This window comes from Rattus norvegicus, chromosome 10, assembly GCF_036323735.1.
Source record: "Rattus norvegicus strain BN/NHsdMcwi chromosome 10, GRCr8, whole genome shotgun sequence".
In the NCBI taxonomy this organism is placed as follows: Eukaryota; Metazoa; Chordata; class Mammalia; order Rodentia; family Muridae; genus Rattus; species Rattus norvegicus.
In genome coordinates, this window is record NC_086028.1 from 14,371,966 (window position 1) to 14,395,880 (window position 23,915).

At 48.8% G+C, this 23,915-nt stretch overlaps 2 protein-coding genes and 1 non-coding gene across 6 annotated transcripts; 2 read left to right on the top strand and 1 right to left on the bottom strand.

Moving 5' to 3' along the window:
* Positions 1–6,092: 6,092 nt before the first annotated feature.
* Fahd1 (fumarylacetoacetate hydrolase domain containing 1) lies at positions 6,093–7,532 on the bottom strand. Its single transcript, NM_001024991.1, has one exon. It carries the CDS (start codon positions 7,311–7,313, stop codon positions 6,648–6,650), a length of 666 nt encoding a protein of 221 aa, NP_001020162.1. The 5' UTR covers positions 7,314–7,532; the 3' UTR covers positions 6,093–6,647.
* On the top strand, positions 7,435–22,081 carry Hagh (hydroxyacyl glutathione hydrolase). Of its 4 annotated transcripts, none has more exons than XM_006245900.4 (9): positions 7,435–7,566; positions 10,445–10,620; positions 11,285–11,349; positions 13,990–14,107; positions 14,789–14,897; positions 18,397–18,500; positions 18,797–18,898; positions 21,358–21,437; positions 21,829–22,081. In XM_006245900.4, the coding sequence occupies exons 2-9, from the start codon at positions 10,513–10,515 to the stop codon at positions 21,926–21,928; spliced, it is 786 nt and encodes a 261-aa protein (XP_006245962.1). In that variant the 5' UTR covers positions 7,435–7,566; positions 10,445–10,512; the 3' UTR covers positions 21,929–22,081. The 4 variants fall into 4 exon arrangements, with proteins under 4 accessions (XP_006245962.1, NP_203500.2, XP_006245961.1 ...); NM_033349.2 differs by lacking the exon at positions 7,435–7,566 and adding an exon at positions 7,788–7,897; XM_006245899.4 differs by lacking the exon at positions 7,435–7,566 and adding an exon at positions 7,926–7,984.
* Trnap-agg67 (transfer RNA proline (anticodon AGG) 67) lies at positions 9,950–10,030 on the top strand. Its single transcript has one exon. It is a non-coding gene; the product is annotated as a tRNA-Pro (tRNA).
* Positions 22,082–23,915: the final 1,834 nt, after the last annotated feature.

Genomic DNA, 23,915 nt, shown 5'->3' on the forward strand with positions numbered 1-23,915 from the left:
CCAACGGGGTTCCACAGCATTTGTCCTCGTGACGTCACTTAGTACGATGATTTCTAAGTTCACCCATGCTGTAATACATGTCATTCTTTTGTATGGCCGAGAAATATTTCTCTTCTTGCGTCTGCTACATTTTACTTATTTGTTCATTTGCGAATGACATCTGAGTTTTACCTTTGGGCTGTTAGGAGCTTTACTGTTCAGACTGTGCAGACAAATAACACTTTTGTATGTCCTTCTTGAATGCCTTCTATTTATCTATTCACATTAAAGTATATCACTTATAAATTATAACTATAAGCATATAATTTTTTGAAGATCTGCCTGTCTGTCTCAGTCCTGACATGGCTTCTGCATTAGAATCATCATAAGTGTGCAATGGTATTAGATTGGTCATACTCACCTGTACTCATAGAAAACAGTACAACCACTAAAATATGAAATATTTGCCAGTATTTAGTGATTTGAGAAGGTATTTGTTGTAAATTACCTGTGTCCAAAATAAAGTATGAGGCAGATTACTGTGTGAGTTATTTGTAAAGTATGTGTGTTTTAATGGAGTGTTGTGGCATAAGCCCTAAATCCCAGTACTTGGGAGGCAGAGGAGAAAGTATTTCTGTGAGTTGTGGCCAGCTTGGTCTCATAGTGAGTTCCAGGACAGCCAAAGCTACATAGAAAAACCTTGACTCAAAACAAAACAAAATAAACAAAATAACAACAAAGGAGCCTTTCTACTTTAAGCTGTTAGGAACAACAATGAAACATGTATACATCTTCTTACTTATCGCCTTGACATACATTCTAGGTAGTAAGTTGCTGCTGTGTGTATGTGTGGGTGTATGCTTATGTATTTCCTTGTTCTCTACATCAAGCTGGCCTCAAATTCACTGGGCACCTTAGGCTGTCCTTGAACTCCGAATCCTCCTGTCTCCATTTTCCATGTACTAGGGCTATAAGCATGCCCCACCATGCCCAGTTCATATATTGCTATATTTTTATATTTTTAATATTTTACTTTATGCGTATGTGTATTTATCTGCATGTATGTTTGTGCACCATGTGCCTCATGCCTGTCGAGGTCAGAAGAGGGCATCAGACTCTCTGGAACTGGAGTTACAGACAGTTGTGGGCTAACATATGGGTGCTGGGAAACTAACCCAGTCTTCTGCAAGAGCAGCCGTGCTATAACTCTGAGCCATCTCCCTAGCCGCATATGTTTCTATATTATTAATATCTAGCAGTACCCGATCTTTCTGATATGACTTAAAGTAGCCTTTTGCTGGTATCATCTGCTGTGCATGAACGGCATTATTCTGTCCCTTTCCCAGATTAACAATTATCTTTGTGTCCTTATCACCTGTTGTATGAAATTTTCCTAGTATACTATGACTAGTATAGTTACTGTTAAAAATAGAATATAACATTTTGTTGAAAATAATTTTTGACATAATATATTCTGATCATATTTTCCCATCTCCTAAAGCCTCCTAATTCCCCACCTTCTCATTCAGCCAATTCCACTCCTTATTTCTATTTTTCTTTAGAGAATAAATGAGCAAACAAAAATATCAAAAAAGCCAGAATTTTTTTTTTTTGGTTCCTTTTTTCGGAGCTGGGGACCGAACCCAGGGCCTTGCGCTTCCTAGGCAAGCGCTCTACCACTGAGCTAAATCCCCAACCCAAAAGCCAGAATTTTAAAAGACAGAAAAAGCACAACACACACACACACACACACACACACACACACACACACACACACACACACCATAAAAACACAAAATTGAAAACCATATATACAAGCAAAGACCAGTTAGACAAGAAAGCAAGCAATCAAAGCAAATCTGAGTGGTGATAACACCCGCCTTTAATCCTAGCACTGGGGAGGCAGAGGCAGGCAGATCTCTATGAGTTTGAGGCCAGCCTGGTCTACAGAGTGCTTGGGGCCTACCCTTAAGTGGGGTTAATATACTCAGTGACTCTCCATTGGACGAAATAATTTTTCTTTTGCAAGCAGCTGTCAATTGGAGAGAGGCTCTCAGGTAGGGATGGGAGCCCATGTCCACTTCCCCCCTCAGCACTGGGATGCTGTCCGACTTGAACCTGGAAGGGCCTGAGATGCTGCCTCACTGAGTTTCTACTTGCAGCAGGCCTATTGTTTTTGGAAGATACGGTTTCCTTAGTCTCATCCATCCCCTCTGCTTTTACGGTCTTTCCACCTCCTCTTCTGTAGAGCTCCCTGAGGCCTGAGGTACCCTTATAGTTACATTTTCCTTTCCCTTTAAAACAAGCTAGAGTTTTAGCACATTCAATTGGTGTTTATACTGAAAGCAAATATAAAACCAACCTGATAATATAGTTGCCATAATACAGTTGCAGGATGTAGCAGATAGCTATTTATGCTGTTTGTTTGTTTGTTTGTTTGTTTGTTTGTTTTGGAGCCAGGGTTTCCCTATGTAGCCTAGGTTGTTCTAGAACTAGTTCTGTAGACCAGGCTGGCCTCAAACTCATAGAGATCTGCCTGCCTCTGTCTCCCTAGTGCTAGGATTAAAGGCGCGTGTTATCACTACTCAGCTTTCAGAGAGCTATTTAAACAGAAGCAAACTATCACAGTAGCTATGGTTTTGGCTAGAGTTTGTAGAGTTGGGAAAGGCATTTTGAAACTTTCAAGCCATGTTACACTCACTCCTCAAACATCTATTCGTCCCAGAGAGGAAACAGAGATGACAGACCAAAATAGCGGATATCACCAGAATCTAACTTGATGAGCCAATGAGTTTTATTGAGGTTACTTATAGGAGTATAGGTATGAAATTACTTACTGGAGCAGAAATGAGTCAAACAACTATGTCATCAAAAACCCACCCCAACATAGGTAAAGTTGCATGAAACCTGGAACCTCAGAATTCACTGCAAAACTTGTAGTTTGACTGGTTGGAGACTCTCTTACAGGCAACTCGATTAGTTTGAGTCCCTTCCAGGCATTTCTGCCTGCCTCCTTCAGGACCTTCTCAAGCAACATTGCCCCTTACAGAAAAAAAATCCCTTCAGAGTAGGAACTAATGGAGCCAGAGGGGTCCCTGCCTCTTTTAGGCAGTTCAGCTTATCTGAGACTCTTCTAAGAAGCTCAGCATGTCTATTTCATAGCTGTATTTACTGTTCAGATAAGCTTGGGAAAGGAGGGGCCTCATACATCTAGTCAGTTTTTGGAACTTCTTGAAAGTATTGAGTTGTTTATTTCCTGAGATTTTAACTAGCTTCTCTGAAGGACTAAATATTTCAATTCCCTTTAGCACATCCTTTGTCTTAAGGGGCTTCTATAAAGATGGAGTGGTTTATCTTGGAGGAAATTGCTACATAGTACTTGTCAAGTATGAATTGAATTTGTATATTCTTTTTCATACACAAGTTAACAAAATGTACCTAAAATTTTAAGTGTAAACCAGCTAATGAGTTTCATAGCCCTGTTTTTCCCTTTGAAAATGAATAAATGCTCAATGTTGTGTTTGAAAGCTTGTCCTTTCCCTGGTCTCTAACAGTTTAAGCATAAGAAACAAAACCTGTGGACGATGTTGTCTCCAACTTGGACCACAAGTTTGCAGGACTCTTCTGGCTTCTGTGAGGAGGAGCAGTGAGGCCTGATGAGGCCCTGAAGGAGGCAGAGTTCACCATGACTGCAGACTACCTTAGTGCTCTCTCCAATTAGAGTCATCTACCCCCTGAGTTTCACTCTAGTTCTTTCCCACCTGCTTCGTAGGTGTTGCTCTCTGCCCTTTCTAGTTCCTGATGCTCTGTTTATGTGATTCTGGGATCAAACCCAAGGCAGTCAGAACTATGGGCCTGTGAAATTGGAACTGGCTTATTGCTTACTCTTTATAGATGCCCAGTGTATTAACTATCTTGTCTGTCTGTCTGTCTGTCTGTCTGTCTGTCTGTCTCTGTCTGTCTCTGTCTGTCTATCTTATCTATCTATCTATCTATCTATCTATCTATCTATCTATCTATCATCTATCTACCTAATTACCTAACTACCACCCACCTATTTGAGGCAGGGTCTCACTAGGTAGCTCTGGCTGGTCTGGAACTCTCTATGTAGACCAGGCTGGCCTTGAACTCAGATATGTACCTGCTTCTGCCCCCTGAGTGCTGAGATTAAAAGCATGCGGGCCAATGCTTTAAAGCAAAAACAAATAACTGTAACAGGTGTCAAGACACCTTCTGCCTAGACTAGCATTATGAGTTATTTTCATGTGACTAGCAGATGTCATTCTTTGTTTTTGGAGAGTTTATATATTATTGAGTGCTCTGAAACATGCTATATAGACCACACTACCGAGTGCTGGAATTAAAGGTGTACACCACTATGACTGGCCAACAATTTGTTGTTTTAAATTTTCATTTTATGTTTATGGGTGTTTTGCCTGCCTATATGTCTGTGCACCATGTTCATGCAGTGCCCAGGGAGACCACACGGTGTTGAATTCCCTTGGATTGGAGTTAGGCAGTTGTGAGCAGCCTTGGGGTTGCTGGGGTTGATCTTGGATCTTCTGGAAGAGCAGACAGTGCTCTCAACCTCTGGGCCATCTTTCCATATCTGAAAATTACAGTTGTTGAATCTACTGAAGGAAGTTTGACGTCAGCTTTTTCATAGGTTATGTTTGTTTAAAATAATGTGAAGGGATAAGTATCTTCTGGGTGTTGGGTTTGCTGTTATCTTAGCAGCTCAGGAATTGTGAGAACTGGATTGTTTTTGATTCCTGCACCGAAGGATTTGTGTGTGTGATGTTGATGTCAGACGTGTGTGACAAAGCTCATTCTGTTGCTTGGCGGACATTGACCCCTTGGCCACTATACACTGGGCACTAACTTCTGCCCTCAGCTTGCTTAACTGGCCTGCTAACTTGGTAGATATATCTCATCTGAACCTTGTACTTGCTCGCAAGACTAACAGTACATTGCAGTATGAACACACCCTTTGCCTTTGGGAACCCAGCCACAGGAATTAAGAATTAACAGTGTGTTGATTCCACCAGCAAATCCTAATGTCTAAAACCAGAGGGCCAACCTGGAATCTTTCACAATGGATGAAAATCATATTGCAGAGACGCTGACTGATGTGGAAATCCCAAAAGCCAGTATAAGCATCAGGCTGGAAGTGGTCAGCAGCACTCAGGCAAACAAGGAGAGCATCATGAGTTCTAGGCAAGCACAAGCTACATAGTGAGACCCTGCCTTAAAAAAAAGATGCGGAAGCAAATTCTCTTAAAACAAAATTTATATACAGATTTGGAAGAATCTATACCAAATGTTTGCCTTCAGCTCAATCTGGGTAGATGTTTCTTTCTTACCTACAATTCCTCACTCATCTATAATAAACATTAACTGCTAAGTAATTAAACTACTAAAAGATTAAAAAAAATGGAAAACTTAGGTCAAGTGGTTCATGAGTTCAAGGTCATCCTGAACTACAAGTGAGACTCTTAAAAAATCATATTTATTAAATAGCATTATGGGACCTCATAATAAATAAGCATGGGGCTCACAGAATAAATGCCTAAATTTTCTTATATATCTACTTATTTGCTGTGGTTAAAATGTCAGGTTCTGATCTGAGCTTGTGAAAATTTCAACACAACTTGGCTCTGCCACCATTCTATTCTCTAAGTCTGCATCGTCATCAGAAATAACAATGTCAGAAATAACAATGCCAGTGGCATAGCTTTGCTAAAAAAACACAGAATACACAGAAGTATGGAATGAACTATGGTTGGGATAGATAAATTACTAAAGAGATTTAACATGCCTTCTTAAAGGGACCAGCAGGCTCCTATGTATTCTCAGCAGAAGCCACTGCCTAATTCTAGAAGACTCCACTGGGCCTTGACAGCTGTGCTGTGCACCCTGACAGGCATTTATCAGGAAGGGTGCAAGCATGAACACATGCAGCACCCCCAGGTCTGCCAGTGTCCTCGAGGTGGAAGGATTGGCTCATGTCGTTAATAAGGTAAAGCACAGTGCTCAGGAAGCCAAAGGTCCGGGTCCTAAGTCCCAAAGGAAGAAGTACTCCCCACCCTAGGAAAAAGAAGTACATTTTTAAGTGACACAAGAAATGGTCTTTATTTGGAAAACGATTACAAAATTATCGTCCAAACTCAGAAGGCACAGCCAACACATACACACAAAGTAAACAAGGCAGGACTGCAGCAATAGCTCACTTAACAAAATTTTATCTGACTTTGGGTGGAGGAACTTTCCCAAGTAAAAATCAACTGGAGTGCTCTGTACAAAGCTTTCCTAATGTCTAATCTCATTAATGAATTACTTGCCTTTGCAGCTTTTAAGTCTTGAGCTAAGCCTTCAGAATGATTTATTGAAAAGTCTTATTCAGTTCAGTTTTAGAGAAGAAAACTACAACTTCTCAAAGTTTAGTTTAACACGGTCTCCTCTTGGCAAGCATTAGATATCTTTAGCTTGACTGTTCCTATTTCCCCCTCTGTCCCAGCTCTTTTAGATCACGTTATTTATTTTTAAGGATCCATCTTTTTTGACATGTCTAGCAATATAATGACATAATCTTTAGTTTTCATTATGATTGTCATTTACTTCACTTGCTTCTGTCTCCCTTCTCCTTTGGCACTCCTCGTTAAGAACACTTAGTATTTTGACCTTTCCACCTTGAACCTCATACTAACCACCCCGTCTATGCCGGCCTCGATCTCATCATTTTCTTTAACTGCCCCAACTCCCTTTGGAGTCCCGGTCAAGATAAGATCTCCTTCTTCCAAGGTTATTATCTTGGAAACATAGCTGATGATGTAGGGGATGGAAAAGATCATAGATGACGTTTTGCCCTCCTGCCTGAGCTCTCCGTTGACCTTGAGCCACAGTCTTAGGGCATGAGGGTCAGGAATCTTCTCCTTGGGCACGAAGGCGCTGACCGGACAGGATGACGTGAAGCTCTTGGCCAGGGTCCACGGTAGCCCCTTCTTCTTGCACTCGTCCTGCACATCTCTGGCAGTCATATCCAGGCACAGGGCGTAGCCGGCCACGTAGTCCATGGCTGCAGCCTCCGGGACCGCTTCACCACGCCTGCCCAGAAGCACTCCCAACTCCACCTCGTGGTGGAGGTTCCGGCAGTAAGCGGGCATTAGCACCGGTGAGCCCTCCGGAGCGTACGCGGTGGACGGCTTCAGGAAAAGCACAGGCTCGCTCAGCACGGTGCTGCGCATCTCCTTGACGTGGTCTGCGTAGTTCCTCCCCACGCAAACGATATTCTTGCCCCACTCCCAGAAGCGAGACAGCGGCTTGGTGGAAGCCATGGTCTAACCTTGGGTCACGTGACAACCGACTCCTCTGCACTACGGCGGCCTCCAGAGGACTCGCTGCCTTCGGACGCTGTCCAGACCGCAGTGGCCCCGCCCTTCCTTGCGCAGCAGCGGGACGCTGAGGTCAGCGAAAGGTCTTGGCGCGCGGGCGACTGCCCCAGAGAGACCAGGAGGCGCACGCTTAGCCTCCCACCTCCTTCTCCACCTACTTCCAGACCCGGTCTCCCAGCCAAGGCTTCCAGGGCAGGTAGGGAACATTTTGGGCAGGAGTTACTGATTGGCTAGGGGCGGCGCGGCGATGCGAGACAGGCACTGGTTGGCTGTGAGCTCTATGGGCGGACACTACTGGATTGAGGGCGCGGCGTTTTAGTAAAGACCAGGAGCTGATTGGTTGGGAGCAGTACGAGGAAGACACTGATTGGTTGCAGTCGCCAACGCCAGTGTTGATGCCCACGACGCTGGTGTTGCGGACTCCGCGACCCGGCTGTGCACCCCGTGGGTCATGGTGCTGGGTCGCGGGTCGCTGTGCCTCCGGAGCCTGTCAGTGCTGGGAGCCGCCTGCGCGCGCCGCGGTCTGGGTAAGTGTGTCTAGGCACTGACGCGGCGCGGCCGGGTGCCGGAGGCCGGACGTCGGTTGGGCGAGCCCTCGCTGTCTTCAGGCGCAGGTGCTGAGCGCCGCCGGGCGGGCGAGAAGCGGGGCCGGGCGTGTTGAGGGCCTTGGAATAGGCATCTGGCGCTGGCGGGGTTCGTGGCCCGGGATCGAGGCAGAGGGCTGGCATCCGCTCTCTCCCTGCGGGAGTCGGACTCCAGTTCTGGGGTCGCGACTTTAGTTTCTAAGTCAGTTTTTCCTCTCCTCTAACTGATGTGGCGGCAGTGCGTTGCCAGAGCCCCGGAGCTGGCCAGCCTGAGTTCAGCTAGCCGGGAACTTTGGAACAATCGTGATTGAAAGTATGTGGACCATCTTTACTAAGAAGCCCGCTCGTTGAGAACCCCAGAAGTATGGGTCTCTTCATTTAAGGGATGCCTCTTAGTGTCGCTGCTGAAGGCTGTTTAAGAGCTAGACGAGGGTACAGTTACTACTGAGCAGCCATTCATGGGAGTCTGAAGCTCAGCATTTGGTGCCGCTGGAGCCCACCGGGTGAGAAGAGGAAACTCTCTGAAACGTCTTTTGACGTTTGAGCAAAATAAAACATGTCTGTGGATTTGGCCTTGAGCATAGGGTGCAGGTCTGTGACCTCAATTCAAGCAGAATGTCCCTAGTTGCAAACTAAGGAGCTGGGAGTGATGAATTCCTTCCATAGGGGTGATCACCTCTTCTCCAGAGCAGTCAGGCTCTCTTCGGACCTAGAGTGGGTTGAGCACTAGTAATAACATGATCTTTATCCATGTACTGTTTGCTGTGTTTTGCCAGGAAATACATATTCACCTGTTTTCAACCTCCGCCTGTCCATTGGCTTGGATAGTGCTAGGGCTTAGAGGAATTCAGATATTACAGAAACCCGATCTTACAGAAATGCTTGTTTTGCTGAACACAAGAATGGTCTGGGAAATGCCCAGCTGTTGTGCCAAAAAGGAGAAATGGGGGTCAGGGTTGCGACTCAGTGACAGAGCACTTCCCTAGAATGCTTAAAGCCTGGGGTTTTCACTCGAGGCACCACAAAATCAGACAAAAGAACAGTTTGGTTAGTTTTGCTGGCCTTGGTCATTAGAGTTGATAGTTTTATGTGCCGCAGGGTCAAAGCTGTTGTTTTCTGAATTCCTTTTAAGAGAAACAGAGTCAGAGTCATTGTCTTCTACCACCTTGTGTGGTCTCCCCCTCTTTTTTTTTTTTTTTTCTTCTTTTCTTTTTTTTTCGGAGCTGGGGACCGAACCAGGGCCTTGTGCTTGCTAGGCAAGCGCTCTACCACTGAGCTAAATCCCTAACCCTGGTCTCCCCCCTCTTTAATAAAGCTGCGGCAGAACGGGTTTTTGGAGGCCACATATGCTTTTCGGTTGAATGAAGAGTTTACTGCTGAAATGTTCTGGCATCTGTCCATTGGGTGGAGTATAGTTTTGTCCCACAGTCACTTGCTGCCTCCTTGGCCCACCCCAGGGCAGTCCTCGCATGAGTTCTGAGTTCTTCAGCTTGAGTCCCAAACAGCAGTTTCTTCTATGCTGTCATTCTGAGAAAATACCGTTTGCTCCTCTGGCTGAAGGCTTGAGAAGGGCTGTAAGCTTAGAGGCTTGAACTCTGTTGGTGCAGAGGCCATGACTGGAGAGGAAGCAGCCACGCTCTGCTGTCTTTAGGCTTGAGTCACACTGTAGGCAGGGAGCACAGCCTGTAAGAATTCTTGAGAGGAAATATACCAAGATCCCAAGTCTAGGCTGAGGCGTAGATCATTTGTGTCAAATGTTGGAGTCCATGCGGTTCTGTTCCTTCCACTGCAGATATAATATATATAAATATAAATATATATATAAATATATATAATATATAATATATATAAAGAGGCTGAGACAGAGGATTGCTGAATTTAAGGCCAGCCTGGGCTACATGGTCAATTTTGGTCTAGAAAGGGATATAGAGCAAGATCTATTTAAAAAAAAAAACTAATTAGTGGAGAGATGGCTTAGTGGTTAAGAACACTGACTCCGGGGTTGGGGATTTAGCTCAGTGGTAGAGCGCTTGCCTAGGAAGCACAAGGCCCTGGGTTCGGTCCCCAGCTCCGGAAAAAAAGAACCAAAAAAAAAAAAAAAAAAAAAAAAAGAACACTGACTGCTCTTCCAAAGGTCCTGAGTTCAATTCCCAGCAACCACATGGTGGCTCACAACCATCTGTAATGGGATCCGATGCCCTCTTCTGGTGTGTCTGAAGACAGCAACAATGTGCTTATATACATAAAAGAAATAAATCTAAAAAAAAAAATCAATCAATCAGACAAACCCCAAACCTAAAATGTACCTCTCCCCTCACTACCCAAAAAAACCCCCAAAATAACAATTCTGTACCTGAGACTGGGTGACTTACTTGGTCTTTGCTTTCCTGAAGGATGGAGAAAGGCAGCTGTTGAGCCATGGGGTGCAAGGGGCGTGGCCACTCTGAAGTCTTGAAGGTGGCCTGAGGTTCCTCCTTTGTGTCTCCTCAGGTCAGGCTCTGCTGGGACTCTCTCTCTGTCACACAGACTTCAGGAAGAATCTGACCGTGCAGCAAGACATGATGAAGATCGAACTACTGCCTGCCCTGACTGACAACTACATGTACCTGATCATTGATGAGGACACCCAGGAGGCCGCCGTTGTGGACCCAGTGCAGCCACAGAAGGTGTGTGTGCCTCTTTCTGGCTACCTGCACCCTGCCACCCAATATCCAGTTCTCATCCACATAGGTTACAACCACAGAACCTTTATGGCCTTGTAGAAGCTAGGTGGGAATTAGTTCATTCAGTTGTCAGCTGGCTGTGGTGGTGCACACCTTTAATCCCAGGAGGCAGAGGCAGGCAGATCTCTGAGTTCTGGCCAGCCTGGTCTACAGAGCAAGTTCCAGGTCAGCCAAGGCTACACAGAAAAATCCTGTCTCAAAAAAAAAAAAAAAAAAAAAGGCAAAAAAGCAAAACAACAAGAAAAAACAAAGTTGTCTAGTCACTGGTAAATGGGGTGATAAGAAGGGCACAGGAGAACTCGGGCTGTTTTGGCAAGCCTGATACACATTTTTAAACCCGTGTGCCCTGACGTATGTGAGTCCTTCCTTCTGCCTCATCTTCCATGCATCTGCCCCGGGAGCTGACCTGTGGGTGACCTCAGTCAGAGTCAGCTAGGGTAGGTTATGGACGATATGAGTTGATGGAAAAAGGGAAAACTTTACTGCCTGTTGTCTGGAGTGTGGTAGTCAGCAGAGGTGGGAAGAGGGCTGGGCACCCACTCTGCAGGCAGGCGAGCCAGGCCCAGAAGCGTGACCAGCCTTCATTCTGCCTTCCCTGTGGCTGTAGGTTATAGAAACTGTGAAAAAGCACCGTGTGAAGCTGACCACAGTGCTCACCACTCACCACCACTGGTAAGTGCTCAGCCTGCGAGGTACCTGCGGGTGGGGCCTGTCATTCACCTGGGAAATCACTGTACTTAGACAGGGCAGACCCTCGAGCAGGCAGGATTCAGAGAACGCGCCAAAACTCCTGCCTGTGTCTTGTCTTTTGGCTATTTTGTGGGTTCTTCTTGCTACCACCCTTCACTCCTTTCCTTCCACCCTTTCAGCTCCCTGACACTAGTAGCACCAAATAGGAGAGAGAGAAGAGATAGAAGGGCAAAGGGGTGGCACTGTTGTTAGATTACTTCCTGCTGATGAGGGGCATCCAGTTCCTTGGGGCAAGTTTGATCTCTTAGCCTACAGAATATATAATTTCTCCTTCCTGTTCGTTCATCCTTGTGCATGACTAACAAACCATGACCAACAGCAACCAACCAACAACCTACCCAGAGCAACCCCCCTCTCGGCCCCTAACGTTTCTGTCCTCTCCGAAAAGTCCCCAGAATTCCAAACATCACACACTCACAGAAACTGTCTATAGCTGGCAAAGTCACACCTCTGCTAGAGCACAAGGCACATCATAGTCACCTGCTGTGGACAGCCCTGTACCAGACTCCTGGGATAAAGACAAAAGCACATTCTTATAATATGTCTGTGTTTTTCAAAAGAAACCAAAAATTTCACTACTCCTGCCTTCTTTCTCTTGGGCCAATGACCTCTGGGTTCCACCAATGTGGCAACTTCCAGGTAAGGTCCTTGTGATGTGTGAAGAGGAGCAGAGGGTATGGCCAGCACCCTCAGATACAAGTGTCTATGGCTGTCTCTATAAAGCTAGGCTTCTCTGGTCACAGGAGACTCCCAGAGGCCGCCTTCGCATATGTTAGGCTCATAAAAAGTGAAGAGAGGGAGTACCAGAAGTGGGGACAGCGATTGGGATGTAAAGTGAATGAATGAATGAATGAATAAAAAACATGATATTAGCATCTCTTCATGTCAGAGAAAAAAAAAAAAAGAGTAGGTGGGCATCAGTATTTTCTTAACAAGTAAAACCAAAACCCAGCGAAATGGGGAGACAGAGGCAAGCGGAGCTCTGAAGACTGACTGTAGTCATTGTATAGACTGTAATCTTGTCATATAGTGAGCTCCAGACTGAGAAGTGTGGTGGATTGGCTTCTGTTCTTGGCTTGGTTTTGGTGTTTTGAGATGGGATTCCATTATGACACAGGCTGGCCTTGAACTTGCAGCTTTGAGGTAGTGTTGCTCGAAACCTTATTTCTGGCTTTTCTTCTTTTCTTGGTTTTTGTCTGTTCATTTGTTTGTTTGTTTTTGTTTTTGAACCAGGGTCGCTGGCTGGCCTAGAACCTGCTTTTTAGATCTTTTGAGGGTCTGCAAAGGTAGAAGAGGCATCTGCCTGGTGCTTGTTTTCTTTTCTGAATGACACCATGGAGAAAGCCAGAGCCTTTCTCTTTGGTGCTGCCCCAGGAACTCCTAGTGATTTCTATGATGTAGGCGAAGCTTGACTTGTGCCTCTTTGTCACTCTGTCTTTGTCGCTGCTTTGTCTCATGGCCAAGCGTCTGAGGGCCGAGGCTCCTGGGAACAGGGAGTTTAGCCTTAGTCTTTGCCTGTGCTACTCAGCATGGCTGCTCTGTTTTTCAGGCTCCTTCCCCTGGGCTCCCTGTTGCTGATGCTCCCACCTTTGGGGATCTGGTGGGAGCTGCCTCGCAGCCATCAAACCCTCCCCACACTCTGCATTCTCTCTTCCACCTCAGTAACTATTACTTCTGGTGCCTCTTTCTGATAATGTGGAGGATTCTGGATTTTTCTATCACCTTCTCTCATTTATGTCCCCATCAAGCCCAAGGCTGGGCCTCAGGTTTGGCCTGTGGCTCACATGACTGTCAAGTTGTGTTATTGCTTATTGATAGTGACATTTTTAGGTGATGAGGCCATGGTGCATCCTGGCGCGTGTGGCCTCTGCCCTGGAGGCAGTGGAGCAGAGGGCTGGGCCGCGTGTTCCTTCCTGTTACCGAGAGGCCTGCTGCTTCATGGGTTGCTTAAGTATGGAGTAACGTAGCCAAGGGCTGACAGGACATAGGTGTTTCCATTCCTCATCTTGGAGCTGAAGATGATTTGCAGTGTGGGTGGGATATTCCTAGCTGTGCCCGTGATCACAGCCCTGCTCCCTGCTGCTGTCTTTTGTAAAGGACCCTGGGGTGGCCCAGGAGGGGCCTCCACCCTGGCTGTCCTGAGCACTACATGCACACACATCTCCCCCAGGTGGGCGGTGGCGTGCTTCTAGAAGTTCCCAGCATAGCCTTTGCCAAGCGTTGGCCCAAACTGGGTTGTACATTAGGATTACCTGAGGGAACTCCACACCCCACATCCCCACCCTGGTTCCCAACCCTTCAGAGGCTTCTGTGCAACTGGGAGCTCTCCTGGTGATTTCCTGCACCCCACATCATGTGAAACCAGGCCTGGGACTCTCTGGCTCTGTGAAAGTTGTTTTCAGTGCTGCCAAATGGCAGGTAAAAAGTGGTTCCTGGCTGCTGCCTGTTTCTCCTGGAAGATGTAGAGACAGAGTGAAAAGTGCATTTGGTTGAGGGTTGAAGGCAAGCGAGTGGCCCGTTTCACTTCAGCAGCTCACCCCAGGCCTCCTGTTTGACTTCTAGGGACCACGCTGGTGGGAACGAGAAGTTGGTGAAGCTGGAACCTGGGCTGAAGGTTTATGGAGGTGATGACCGCATTGGGGCCTTGACCCACAAGGTCACACACCTTTCCACACTGCAGGTATGTATCAAGCCATCGGGAGAGCGCTAGAGACATCCTGGCAGGATGCGGGGGTCCCCAGACATCATTTGGAGAGCAGCTGGCTGGCAAGGGCCTGCTTCATCATCGCTTGACCGGCCCTCTGTTTGAGCATAGTGAGAAGTCAGCTGCAGTGTGTGGCTGGAACTGGGGGAGGGCACAGAGTGGCCCAGAGACCTTACAGAGGCCCTCTGGATCTTTGCGATTCCTTGGATATGGTGGAGGAGCATATTCCTTTCTGAGTCTCTTTGTGTTGGGTGTTTGCGTTGCCGGGTCAGCTTTAGGTTTGAACCCTTAAAGAGCAGGGAGTGGGGTGGGTCAGAAGAGAAGTATCCTTTGTGGGGAAATGCCTGGTTTTGATTTGATTCAGTTATGGAGGCAGAAACAAAATAGGCGGGTTTGGTTTTATCCTTGAGCACACACCCCTGAGCATGTACCTGCCGGGCTGAGGTAGCAGAGATCCTTGGCCCATCCTTGTCTGTGTCCACTGGCTGGCTACAGGCCTGGGCTGCTCTGCCGGTGTCTAGAATGCAGACAGATCCTGGGCTGAGCATATCCAGGTGGTCAGGAAGGGGCAGGTCATCAGGAGCCAGCAATGATGTCACTGGCAATGGTCTAAAAAGGTTCCTGGTGGCCGAGTTCACCCCGGGACTTCTATTTCAGGTGGGGTCTCTCAGTGTCAAATGTCTGTCAACACCCTGCCATACTTCAGGGCACATCTGTTACTTTGTGAGCAAGCCTGGTAGCTCAGAGCCTTCTGCTGTGTTCACAGGTGAGTGGGGAGGCTGGGAGCTCTCTGTGAAGACTCCTTGGCGTTGGTTATGTGAGGAAAACCCCTGTGTAGAGAAGCAGGGTATTCCCTGTCTGACTTAGCAGGAGCCACATCTTCTCCAGCCCCACGTCCCACATGAGGAAGCCACAGCCACCACGATGGAGCCTGGGGTTTGCTTCAAACCAGAGTGCAAAGGAACTCTCCAAGTTGAGTGTAGGGTGCTGCTGTGTACCTGGCTGCTGCAGCAGGAGTCTGAGGGGGACAGCTCTGTTTGTGGTGTTCACCCCTCTATGCAAACTCAACCCTTACCCTCTAGCAGCCAACAGATAGGCATGAGTTGGAGGGGTTCTGAGGAAGACCCCAGGGGTTCCAAGATGTCTTCCTGAAGCCTTGCAGAGAGTCCTGTGGTCTGGGCTAGGCCAGCACAGGGTAGTACCCCCACCCTAGCTTGGGTGACATGAACCCAGTGACCCTGAAGAACCAGAAGCCTGACTTTGCAGTGAGAGGTTCATGAGCCTAAGTCAGACCCTGGAGCAATGTGTGCAGTTCACACTTAGTACAGCAAGCTTTGTCCAGAAATCAGAGGAATGTTCCATATTTGAAGAAAAAAGGAGTCAGTGCTGGTGCTGATTGGGAGCCTGTGAGGTGAAACAACCTCGAGACAACAGCGCTGAACAGCTTGGGCCTCCTGAGGGCGGGGAGTAGGGACCAGTGTGGGCAGGGGACCGCGTGGGGTGGGAGCAGGGGGCCAGTGTGGGCAGGGCTCTGGGGACTAGGGCCTGGGGCCTGGCTCCTACTGTTGTGATACATTGCATGATGACGCAGTTCCATCCCGTGGCAGCCACTGGGTTGCAGAGCCTGGCTGGAGAACATGCCCGCCTGTCCTTAATGAGGTCGCAGCAGGCCTTTTAGGCAGGAGAAGTTGGGTGGGGACTTAGATTCCCTTGGGAAACATGGAATTGCCCAGGAACCCCAACCTGTTTTAAACACGGTACAGAATGCCAAGGTTTTTGTGTTCGATTTTGGTTTTAGACAGGGTCTGTGTAGCCCAGGCTGTCCTGGAACTCGTTGCCATCCTCCTGCTTTAGCTTCCTGGGTTGTGGGGATTACATTGGGAGCCAGCATACGTGGCCTGATTTTCCTGTCTCTATCATGGCATTCGGTGGTTCATGTTCAGGCCCTGGGTTCACCTCCACCCTGCGTAGCACTGGTTCTCAACCTTCCTAATGCTGTAACCCTTTCATACTGTGGTGACCACCCAACCATAAAATTATTTTCATTGCTACTTCATAACTGTAATTTGAAGCTCTTATGAGTCTCAGCATAAATATCTAATATGCAGGATATATGATATGTGACCCACATGACCCTGGGGTCACGATCCACAGGTGGAGAACTGCTCTATAAAGTAGAGAGCTATAGCTCTCTATGGCGCCTCTGTGTGCTCATGCTCGGTTGTGATTGGTGGCTTTGGTTGGGGTTTTCTGAACTGCAGTACTGCTGTGGTAAAATGTGATCATCATATGGTCCTCAGCTTGTGACCATCACGGTTAATTGAGGTGTAGACTCAGCGGGCCCACTCCTGCTGGCAAGGCTGTGTGCAACAGCCTCTGTGTCAGTGTCTGTAAGAGCAGATGGCAGCGCCTCCCTTTCGGGGTATCCTGGGCTGATAATGGGACATCAGGACATGCCAGCCTTGGGAGAAGGGGTGTGTGTGTGTGTGTGTGTGTGTGTGTGTGTGTGGTGTGTGGTGTGTGTATGTGATATGTGATGTGTATGTGTGTGTAGTATGTGGTGTGTGTGTAGTATGTGGTGTGTGTGTAGTATGTGGTGTGTGTGTTGGCTGTCATTCCCCAGGTACACTTGTATTGGTTAATTTTTTGTCAATTTGACACAAATTATAGTCTTCTGGGAAGAAAAAAAGCCTCAATTGAGAAAAAACGCCTCCATTAGATCGGCAAGTCAGTGGGGAATTTCCTTGATTAACAATTGTGGGTGGGTCCAGGCAGACATGGTGTCCTGGCTTCTCTGAGAAAGCAAGCCAGTGAGCAGTTGTCCTTCATGGTCTCCGCTTCACTTCCTGCTTCCAGGGTCCTGCCCTGACTTCCCTTCCCGGGAGCTGTCAGATGGAGTTAATCCTGCCCTTTCTGAGTTAAAGTCCACATCAACAGAGAAGAACCCAGGACAACACTGCCTACTTTGTCGTGGCCTGGGATGGGGGTGGATTTCTCTTAGCAGCCCAGAGCCTTTCCAGGCAGGGTGAGCCAACCAGCATGCCTGGGTTCTTACATGAAGCTGGGCATGAGGCTCCGTTCCTGATGCCTGCAAGGCAAGCATTTTCCAGCAAACCAATCTCCTCATCCCCGTTCTACATTGACAGTGATGGAGGCCAAGGCCCATGTATTAGGCAGGTGTGGTATCACTTAGCTGAGCTTAGAGCTGGATCTCTCATGACTCTCCTCTGACAGAAGGTGCTGGGTACCATGGTGGGTGCTACAGGATGTAGGCCCCATGATGTCCTGCACCTTCCATGACTGTTGGTGGCAGCACCTGGCCTGCCTGCGATGAGGGTTTCAGCATAGCGAGGTTTGCTGGGCAAGCTTTGGCATCAGCAGTGAGAGCCGGAGATGAGATATGTACTGTTAGTAGCCCAGGACATCGAGCAGCTCCCACTCCAGATGACTTGAGGGGTACAGGAGTGGGGAGTGGAGGTGGGGATAGCCAACACAAGGGTGTGGTGGGAGGGAGGACCAGGCATCTTGTGCAGCTGTGATGTTGGATAAAGCCTGCCTAGGCAGAGATAGGCAGACTGGGCACAACAGGGGACAGTACAGGGGACAGGCTGGCAGAAAGTGTTTAGGAGGGTAAGTTAGGGCTTCGGGTTTGGAATCCCTCCTTGTGGCTGTCAGATGGAGGCCCAGGAGTAGTGAGGTGCCCGGGAAGGGCAGTCAAGGTGAACCACGGCACCGTGAGAGCCCTGAGCTGGGCTGGCTACAGTGGACAACCCAGTGGTGTGTAGGGAACAGAAGCAGCCAGCTTGTCCTACGATGCCGGGGTGAGCCCCAGAGCAGTGCTAGTCTGGGGGTCGGGAAAGGAATGCCTCAGATACTCTCAGCAAAAGGAGGAAGAGGGTTAAACATGGATGCCAGGAGAAGGGGGGCATCCAACCTAGGAAGGGCCCAGGGAGGGCTGCTGAGAGGTGGGACATGGACTGGGTTTGTGGTGATTTCAGCTATGGTGGGACTGAGGCACTGAGGGTGGGTCAGGGTACCCTGGGTTTCAGGCCCAAACAGTGGGTTAGTGGCTATGGTTGAAACTGACAGGATGGGGCTCTGTGGACAGCCTTGTGCCATTTTGGGTAAAGATGCCTTTTGGTGTATGGGTGCAGGGTGGGGGTGGGTTATGTTCTGGTGTCTGTCCATAAGTTTGGGGCTTAGCTCCAAGTGCAGAAGGCCGGTGTGTGAGCTGACCCTGAGACACTGTCGCTGTGCCTTTTCAGGTGACACATTGTTTGTTGCTGGCTGTGGGAAGTTCTATGAGGGAACCGCAGACGAGATGTACAAGGCGCTGCTTGAAGTCTTAGGCCGGCTTCCTCCAGACACAGTAGGCAGTGCCTCCTTTCCCAAAGGCCCCGCATGCCCCAGGAGCAGAGCTGCTGCCTGCTGGACCCACTTTCAGGCCCAAGAACTGTCCCTGCTTTCCCGGCTGGGCTGTGTGCGGTGGAGCCCCTGGCCAGCCTCAGCTCCAAGCTGAGGGGAGAAGCGGGCAGAGCCACAGCCTTACAGACTTTTATTAGTATTTATTCTGTGTGGCCTCGTAGTGTCCTCTAGTGCACACACTATGTGGGCTGCCAAGTCAGGCTAAGACATGACATGGCCCTGTGTTGGCTTTTTCTTCAGAAAGTCTACTGTGGCCATGAATACACCGTAAACAACCTTAAGTTTGCGCGCCATGTGGAGCCCGGCAATACCGCCGTTCAAGAGAAACTGGCCTGGGCCAAGGTGAGTAGGTGAAATCCCAGAGCATGGCTTAGGGTCCTGTCATGGCACAGACCTTTCCAAGGGCCGGGATGTGGACACACAGCATGGCCTGGACAGCAGGTGGAAGCAGGTGTCACAGCTCAGTGCTGGTCACTGCAGTAAAATCTAACTGGAGAGCACAGTGCAGGCCTAAGACTCTGCATCTTAGCACAAGAGGCCCAGGCTTCAGGGTCCAGCCCTGTTCCACACATACTGAGCCGTGAGTCAGCCAGACCCCAGGTGAAGAACCTGCTTCCGCTGTCGGATCCTCATCTGAGGAGTTTACCTCCGAGATAGCACCAGTGAGCCCAAGGCAGTGGCTGAGAGCGCTGTGTGAAACCAGGCCCTGCCTTCTGGTCATTCCCTGTAGACGTTGTTGGTGAGCTGTGCACACCTAGGGGGTGCAGCGTCCGTCTGCCGAGCTCAAGAAGGGCTCTCCCTTGTACGAGTCCGCTGTGCCACTGTTTAAAATGAACACTCTGTCCAGCAGCTTTCCACACAGGGAAGGGGTCACAAGGTACCCCTAGAAAGTTCGGCTTACCTGCAATCCCAGCCCTGGGAGACTGTGTGTGCAAGAGAGTCAGGAGTTCCAGACTAGTCTCAGCTACTTTGTGTGTTCTTAGCTAGCCTGGGCTACATGCTATCTCAGAACAGCAAAGAATTCAAATACTGAGTCAGGTGCAGGCAGTGGCCCATATCTAATCTACTTAAGAGACCGAAGGAGTCAATGCTGCAAGTTCAAGGCCCACCTGAGCAGTGCATCAAAGCCATCACCTCAGAAAAATAAACCCCCAATTAGTTAATCATATCATGCCTGATTTATCCTAAGAGTATACATTCAATATTCTCATAAAGCCCACACTGTGTGCACACTGTCCATACTGTGATACCATTCTGCAACTTACTTTGTTTCCTTATTTCCCTTGGTGCTGGGGACCAAACCCAGGGCCTCACAATGCCAGACAAGCAACTTTGAGGGTAACTTACACGCATGCGAGTGTCTTGAATGAAACCTGTAGTTAGTTGAACTTTTGACAGTGCACACCCACATATCCCTGCATACTCGAGCTGGCAGCACTGCTGGATCCCTCTGGAAGGCACTTTTAAAAAGATTTATTTAGATTTTTCATATATGAATGTTTTGCCTGCATGTACCTATGTGTATCACATGCATGACTGGTGCCCATGGAGGCCAGAAGAGGGCGTCAGAGCCCCTGAGATTGGAGTTAAAGGTACTTGAGGGTTCCCATGCGGGTGCTGGGAACTGAACCTGGATCCTTTGCAAGAGCAGCTGGTGCTCCTAACCACTGAGCCACCTCTCCAACCCCTCCCCAACAAGTCATCCTTGACTCACAGCACCCTTCGTCGGCAGGTGCCCTGTTTTCTAGCACTCGGCTGCCCTTCTAGATGGTTCTATAACAGAACCGTAGGCTCTTCCTCACTTCTCCAGTTCCCACTCACCCTGTGTCACATGACTCACTCCAGGAGTTCATCTGTCAGCTGTGGGGGAACCCTCTGTGTGCTTCTGAGTCATGAGTAAAAGGGCTGTGCATGCTGTGTACATCTTTTTGTTCATGCCTTTTGTTTGTTTGTTTGTTTCTGCTCATAGTTGTTTAAAATTGGACTTGCTGAACCTTATTAGCCAAATGTATGTTTAACTCTAGAACTGATTTTCAAAACTGGAAAATCAATCCTGCTGTTTAATATTTCCCTCTGGACGCCTGTAGTTCCTGATGCTTTGCATGTTAACGAGTATTGGTGTTTCCAGCCTTTTTTATAACCCTTGGCTTTATGTGTCCTAGCGTTGAGGGAGGTTCGTGTGGGTGGCTGCAGCTCCTGTCCCAGCTCTGTCCCTGAGGCCTCCACATTACCCAACAATAGTCGGACAAGGGCTTCAGACTCCTGCACTTATGAACGCCTCAACTTTGGTTTAGCTCTGTTAGCGTCATCTCTGCCACGGTCTGTGACACTCGGGAGCAAGGCTGTCCATGTGAGGTAGTCAGTGCCCTCCAGCACTTCACTGCTTGGCCACTCCCCTGGTACTTCCTGGCGTGGGGAGTCAGCCCCTCTCATCCTGTGCTGGGAGCCCAAGTCACTGCTTCCCCCCATGCTGCTTTTGTTGTTGGGGGGCTTGCTAGCTTTGCTTTTGTTTTTGTTGTGTGGAACATAAAACTCACAGTAATGAAGACAGACTCACCTACCCGGCAGAGGCAGCATAGAGACAGGGCTGGCACAGTAATGCAGCAGTTGACCCTTGGGGACACCAAGACCACTGCTAGCCCCTCCCATGAGCCCGGCCTTACTCAAAGCATCCAGAACCCCACTTGTCTGCCCTGTCTGCTCTTGCTGTGCCACCTAGGATAGACTTGAATTTTTAGCTCACTAAGATATTTGAAAGATGGGAGCCATTGGTCCCTATGTGACAGTGGTATCTTTTACAGGAGAAGAATGCCATCGGGGAGCCCACGGTGCCATCCACCCTGGCAGAGGAGTTCACTTACAACCCCTTCATGAGAGTGAAGTAAGTTGGTGGGGGGGCCCTCTCTCAGCTGCACCCTCCTGTGGGAGCTCATGGTTTATGACACGAGATGAACCAGGGCTGAGCCCATCTTGAAATGAGCAGGCCTGACCCTCACGCCCCAGCTTTCCTAATTGTGCCCAAGAGGCAAGCTGTGTCCCAGAAATGTGAGGTGGTTTCCTTGGCATCTTGCAAGGATGTGAGGACCAGGACCCACCGGGGAGTGACTTCATGGGGCTTCTTTAGGGTCCTTGAAGCTCTTGGGCCTCTGGGCTGGGTAGGCAGTGGTGGCTCCCACCTGTGTACCTGGGGCAGCTGCTAAACTTGCTTAGTCCTAGCAGTTTTCTGCATAAGGGTGTCCCAGGCTCTTGGCTATGGTCTCTTGCCTCCACAGGGAGAAGACCGTGCAGCAGCACGCTGGAGAGACCGACCCTGTGACCACCATGAGGGCCATCCGCAGGGAGAAAGACCAGTTTAAGGTGCCTCGGGACTGAGGAACACGGGGACAGGGACTTTTAACTGACTGTCCTGCTGCTAAAGCAGGACCTAGTCTAATTTTAAGTTAATTCAAAGCCCTTAGCTTGTGTTGTCAAATGTTCTAATGCATATTTATAAGAGAAAAAGGTTTAAAGTATTTATTCCCATAACCTCTGCCTATGGACTCTGTATTGCCTCTGTCTCTACAGATCTGTAACCTCAGGGTCCTATGGTCCCATGACATCCAGTTGGTTCCAGTTTGTTTGAGTGGTGCTTGCTCTGGGAGGGGCTGAGTCTGGGTAGGCCCCTTGGCATCCTAGCTCTTCGGAAAGGAGATGGCTGGCACCTTTCTGGGCTCTTCTTCCCTTTTCAACGAGCCTCATGGGTGACAACCACTTCCAGGAATTAGTACCTGTGTGTGTCTGTGTTAGCATTTTCACAAGATTGCTTCTGTGCCAGTGTGAGTGGACTCAAGTCCTTGAGAACAGGTTGTGTCACGGCCTTTTCACACCCGTACCGTAATTCCTGTGGAAGTGCGTCTTTTGTTCCTGGACTCTGGTGGCTTGCTCGAGGTGACCGTCTTCTGGTCATGCTCTGACTGCGAGCTGGCCTGTCCTCTGCCAGTTACTTGAACTTTATAAGTATTCATTGCCAGGGACACACAGTGGTCCAGGTGCTCCTGCAGTCCTGAGCACCCCGCCAGCCATTCACCTCAGAATGGGGAACTCTGGGATTGGATTTGGGGGTGCAGCTCAAGCCAGGGAGACACAGATGCAGTGTGGCACCCACCGTTCACCAGGCATGCTGTCTGTCTTCCTTCTCATCGCTGCCCTGCGTCCTGATGGCTGCAGCCTGGGCAGTGAGATCCCAAGGTTTAGGACACAACTTGCCCTCACCTCGCCCCCAGTCACACATGTAGAGCTCAAACCACCTTTACTTCCGACCAACTGGCTATGGACTCAAGGTTTTTCCTCCCCCAACCATTAGCTTTACAGGACACCGAGTGTTTAGGAGAACTTTAGTATAAGAGACTGGGAGCGGGATATGGTGGTGTATGCTTTAACCTCAGCATGTGGGAAGCAGGCAGGAGAATCTCTGAGTTCGAGGCCAGGCTGGTCACAGAGCCCCAGCCCAGCTGCAGCTGTTGGCGAATCACAGACCTGACACACAGACACTGGGCCACCTTGGAGTTAGGTGTGTCTCCCTTTACCTTGCCCATGTGACCACGCTTTCTGGCTTCAGTTTCCATATTGTGACACAGTGGGGTGGTCGATGGAGGAGGCACTGGCCGTTGGAATGGAATGAGTCTCCAGCTACCGACCCCCTCTGCAAGTCTGTGACCACCACAGCTACGCATTCTTTGTGGTGCCCTAGGGGAACAGACACTGAGATCTCAGGGGAAAGCAGTGAGTAGTAGACATAGGCCATGTTTTTTGGGGACGTGAGAGTGAGATCGGGAGTAGAGACAGTGCTCAGGAAATAGGAAAATGCAGCTCCGATGGCCAGGGAAGCCTCACCTAAGAAGGCATGTTTGTGTAAACGTGTGGGAAAGGGTCTGGGGGTGCTATGGAAGTTGGGAGGGGAAGGAGGCTGAGGTGAGAGGGATAAGGATGCACAGCTGTGGTGGCTCATGCGCTTAATCCCAGTTCTCTGCGTTCGAGGCCAGCCCGGTCTGCAGAGTGAGTCCTAGGACAGCCAGAGCTACACAGAAACCCTGTCCCAAAAGACCAAAACAACAAAACAAAGTGTATGTGTGTCTCTGTGTATATGTGCGCATGTGTGTACACATACATACAATTTCCTGATATATAAGCACAAAGCTATCCAAGAGCAAACTTAGTTGGAAAAACAAACCTCCAGCCTTCAGGGTCGGTGAGAAGTGCAGAGGCCCTAGGGCAGAAGAGTTAGGAGCTTGTCTAGGTTCAGAGACAGGCGGTGGCTCCGAACCACATGGCCCTGGTTTAGACTGAGTAGCAGGGCAGCAGGAAGCACACTGTGCTCCAC

Excerpts from the sequence above, each read along its gene's own strand:
- Fahd1 (NM_001024991.1), bottom strand. The coding sequence starts at position 7,313 with ATGGCTTCCACCAAGCCGCTGTCTCGCTTCTGGGAGTGGGGCAAGAAT.
- Hagh (NM_033349.2), top strand. The coding sequence starts at position 7,822 with ATGGTGCTGGGTCGCGGGTCGCTGTGCCTCCGGAGCCTGTCAGTGCTG. Across the intron at positions 7,898-10,444 it reads CTGCGCGCGCCGCGGTCTGG|GTCAGGCTCTGCTGGGACTC; the intron begins GTAAGTGTGTCT and ends GTGTCTCCTCAG. Across the intron at positions 18,501-18,796 it reads GCCGGCTTCCTCCAGACACA|AAAGTCTACTGTGGCCATGA; the intron begins GTAGGCAGTGCC and ends CTTTTTCTTCAG.